Source organism: Trachurus trachurus, assembly GCF_905171665.1.
Source record: "Trachurus trachurus genome assembly, chromosome: 20".
Taxonomy (NCBI): Eukaryota; Metazoa; Chordata; class Actinopteri; order Carangiformes; family Carangidae; genus Trachurus; species Trachurus trachurus.
The window spans coordinates 22,227,681-22,232,465 of record NC_139911.1 but is presented as its reverse complement, the minus strand read 5'-3'; the positions used below and the strand labels follow the sequence as shown (position 1 = coordinate 22,232,465).

At 37.9% G+C, this 4,785-nt stretch overlaps 1 protein-coding gene across 1 annotated transcript; it reads right to left on the bottom strand.

Annotated features, from left to right (window-relative positions):
- Nucleotides 1–1,971: 1,971 nt before the first annotated feature.
- LOC311003550 (GTPase IMAP family member 7-like) lies at nt 1,972–4,247 on the bottom strand (the record flags this gene model as incomplete). Its single annotated transcript, XM_083995317.1, has 2 exons — nt 1,972–2,564; nt 4,151–4,247. The coding sequence occupies 2 exons, from the start codon at nt 4,245–4,247 to the stop codon at nt 1,972–1,974; spliced, it is 690 nt and encodes a 229-aa protein (XP_083851443.1).
- Between the last annotated feature and the right edge of the window lie 538 nt (nt 4,248–4,785).

The following is a 4,785-nucleotide window of genomic DNA, read 5'->3' as shown; positions in this document are numbered from 1 at the left end:
GTAAAACAGGTCGGAAAAACACGAGTGGGTTGCCTGAAACGCTACAAAGTCGTAAGTTGTGACTTGAAGCTGTACTTTACGGTTTCAAAAGCCTGCCTGGAACGCAGCATTACCCAAAACGACCGGATCGCTTACTTCTGCTTTAAGGTTGATCATATGATAATGTTTTGCACAAATATAACACATTTTTCATATTTTTGTTGATATTTGTATTAATTATTTGAATATATACAAGGCCAGTACCCACAAAAGCACATGTCCTCTGATAAGTTCATATTATTTCAATTTAATATTAAACTGTGAAAAAGTTATTTAATATGCATAATATGAGATGAACAAGCACATTTTAAAAAGCATTTAAAACTAAAATCAATGGATTTTCAAAAAGATTTAATTAACACATTTCATAATATAATTAAAATGTTTATTTTATTTTATTTTATTGAATGTACTTACAATTAAATATAGAATTGAATACACTTGGTGATTTACTGATGAAAATGTTGCATGCATTTTAAGGAAGTATGGTGAGGCCCGGGAACCCAGATGACAGAAATTTTGCATAAAAACACACCCACAAATGACGTCAGGATTGAAGCTGAACCAACTAGTGGTACCAAGCAGTAACAGCATGAGGCAGTAGATTTTAAATATGGGCTGTTTTATTTAGCAATGTTACCTGTCGCAATGATGCGACCTTGGCGTCTATAGGGTGAAGCCACTGTCACCACTGTCAGATTAAAGTTTTTTTTTGTTGTGAAATAGTATGTTTTCAACCTGATATTCCAAAACAGGTGATGTACTAAAGGAACCTTTTTCTTTAAATCCAAAAATGTGTTCATTTGTGTTCAAAACTGTCATTTCCTATATTTAATTCAAATAATAAGACTTGCATGATGTCAGGGTTTTCAAAGTGCACACGTAAAACAGCATAAAAAGTGATTAAAAGAGAATATTAAACATTTAGCACATTATTGTGTACTTAAGGTAAAGGCATATTCTATGAACTGTTCTAAATCTATATCAGACCAAATAAATAGCAATAATTCCCTTTTTCTTGTGTCTGACTGTGTTGACAAAAATTAATTAATGACCTGAAAAACACATATTTTATGAAAAAACTACAAAGTCAGGAGGTTGCACCGAATCATTGATTGCTGAGAATTTGTTCTATAAACATATAAGTAAAGATTTCTTAATGTTGGATTTCTTTTATTTTCAAAAAGAAAACCGGTTTTATCCAAATTCTCAAGAATCAGTTTATTTATGATTATTTATGTATTTCTTGTGGTGTATGTGACTTATTTTTGTTTGTTTGTTTTTTTGGTTAATGTTGTGGTAGATGTATGTATATATGTATGTGTATATCTTTATGTGTTTGTATTTTGTTTGGCTGTCTGCACTGACAGACATATCTTGATTTGCACCTGCTGCAAATAAAAAAAAACAAGCAATAAAATCTTAAAACCCACAGGTAACAAGTGAAGGGCTGCAAGGACTGGGGTAATATGCTTGTTTCTTTTAGAATCTGTTAAGAGCCTGGCTGGACACCCCCTGACTGTCCATTTTTAAAACTCATCTTAAAACCTATTTTTATTGGCTTTCAACCCAGCATGAGACTCTGTTTTTGTTTTAGTGTTTTTATGTTTTATTACCAGTGAGGTTTACACACACACACACACACACCCTTGGAGAGACACTGCACACAGAAATAACTCCATAAGGTACCATAAGGACCAATACAAACTGTAGGGCGGTCAAAATCACTCCAACCAATAGGGGGAGGTAGAGCGCTTTCTAGCAATCAGCTGCTTTTTAATTGGCTTCTGGCAGGGTGTCAGTTTATTAAAACCTCTGTAAAACAAATCACATGCACTGGGACACAAACGAACAAGACAACATCTAGATAAATATGAAAATGTCTGATATTTGAATGATAAATACTTTTAACGTACCTCAAACCTCAAACCCCTAAGTACCAACTATGTTTAAAAGCCTTTTCACTTTCTTCATTAGTTCTTCCACTTGATTTAAATCTGAGGCTCTGTTCTCAAAAAGCACACACCTGTCCCCACACTTTTCTACTAGTTTTTTGAGATCAGATTGACAAGAACACAGAAACCCATCTAAAGTCATTTGTGCACGCTCCAACTCTTCCCCACAGGTAAACAGAATGATTGTCTGTTCATGAATTCTGTTACCAAATGCTGCTTCTAACTTTGTCAGTACGTCTCTCTCACTATCTGTAAATCTGCCAACCTGCATCACAAGTAAGTACACACATGGGTCTGACCGACAGAGCTCTTTGCAACCTGTCACTTCTTTGGCTGCATCTTTGTTGTCATCATCAAAGATGTCTGGGGTATCAATGACACGTACAGGTATACCATATATTTCTGTTTCTTTCTTCTCACACACTGTGGTAACCTGCTTGGAACTGGGTCTTGACACGAAGATTTTTTCTCCTAGGATGGTGTTTCCACTTGCACTCTTTCCAGTCCCAGCCATTCCCACCAGAACAAGGTTTACTGTCTCTCCTGAGATTTTAGGCTTTTTGCTGCTGCCTGAAATAAAATAAGAATTGTTTGAGTTCATATTATGTGCTGGCTATGTTTGATTTACTGCGACTGTGATTTACCTTTATTCCCCCTCTCCTGGTGAGAGTGTTGCTCAGGTTTGTTTGATGATGATTTTCTGTAAAATCACAGTTGAAAAAAATGTTAGAAGTCTAGGAGTCCTCCCGATCTCAATTATGGTGCTAGTATTTATGATAATAATCAAAATTGTTCAGAAAATACTGTCCATAAGCTCAAATGGATCACTTATACAGTCACTTTCCAATTTATTATGTACATCTAGGTAAAAGTAAAGCAGCATAGAAAGAAGCATGACATTAATATAACTTCATAAGCCTTATACTGTCCCAATAATTTGTCCATCCCATTTTTTTAATCAAAGCTTGCGAAACACAAGGAACACCTCAGAGTAACTCAGTACAATTGCAAATTGCAGCCTCTAAAATAACAAAAATAAATAACACATCTCTGAAACGAGTTAAAAACTGTACATTATACTCTTATTAAAGGATGATTAATCAAGATCTGTTGTCTTATACTGCAATAGTTTTACCTATAAACTGGCAAGTAATTCAATCACCCTGTATTTTGTTTGGATTTGAAAACAAGTCAGTTTGTGCCTTTAGTAAAAGTAAGTGTTAAAGCACACTGACAAGCTTAACAAGCAAAGACTGACCTGCCCAAAATTCAAGTATTCCAATGCACGTTATTGTTAAAAAGAGTATATTCAACTGTAGCCTAGGTATACAATCAATATCTTTGCCTTTCAAAAATTTACCTCTTTTTGGATGCCATTGGATCTCTCTCTTCAATCAGTCTGTTCACTTTGTCGCTCTGTACATCCTCAAAGGTGTAGATTTTGAATAGAGAGGAAGGAGGATCTTTATCACTGAGTGGCAGCACAGGTTTGAACTCTTCTTTGGGTATTCCAGTTTTCTTGTGCAGCTTATCTATTTGCTGCCAGACTTTATCTGTTGAAACCCCACCCTCTAACACTACGAAGCATACTGACTGATACTTCTCTAAAATATTGTTTTTATTTGAGAAAAAACCATTAAGTTGAATAAAAACCAGTTTCTCTAAAATTTTGCTTAAAAATGGTAAATTGGATACAGGTCGGAAGTTGTTAAGACTGTTGGGATCTAATGGCGCATTTCCACTAGCTCGGCTCGATACGGCTCGGCTCGGGGGGACTTTGATTATCAGTTTACACATCTTGATCAGCATTTATGATGGTTGTGTGCGATCTGACATGATCTGGCTCCTTTCTGGGCCGCGTGTGTGTGTGTGATGTGCGTTTCTGTGTGTTTCTGAGAGCTCTCTCTCTTTCAGTAATTCTCGTTATTTTGCTCTCTCTCACACAGAGAGAGAGAGAGAGAGAGAGAGAGAGAAAGCTACATGCTCCTATCAATGGAAGAGCTTGTCAGAAAGTAGCGATGACAGTTCGAACTAACGGGACCACCCATTGGTTCGACCTCCTATTGGTCCGACTTGTGGTTGATTTTGTCGGAGTAACGGGAGGTCGAACCAATGGGCAGTGCGCGAAACCGAAACCCTTTCGTTCCGTGTGGTGCCGTCGCGCTCCCTCTGAATCCTTTCTTCGGCAACCAGAGTCAGGAACGTCTGGACCTCCTCGACCGACCAAGGAGTGGATTTCTTCTGAGAAGCCATCTCGTGTTCGAAGTCAAACAGCAGAACAGACTGAAGCAGTAAAAAGTGGTGTCTTGTTTTGAGTCTTGTTTTTATTTACATTCATCGGCCAATCAGTGGAAGGCAGTCGGCTGACGTCATGTTTTAGTAACGCTTCGGCTCGCTTGGAACCAGGGCTGAGGTGATACCAAAAGTGTACCTGGTTGCAGGTACTGCGTGCTAGTGGAAACACGCAAATAACGCGCCGAGCCGAGCCAAGCCGAAGCGCGCTAAGTTACCCTTCTTCAGAAAGGGCCTCACCACTGCTGTTTTGAAGGCAGCAGGGAAGACACCAGTCTGGAGAGAGCAATTCACAATGCTTAACAACTCATCCTCAAAAAAGCTATAAAATGTTTTAAAAAGTGATGTGGGGATAGGATCTAAAAGGCAGGTTGTTGGTTTAACTTGGGAGAAAACTCTACCAAGCATCCCTGCATCAACCAGGACAAAACGCTCCAGTGTTTCCTCAGGTAAAACGAACGATTCGAAAGTGTCAGATGCTGTCGTCTGTTGGGATAAA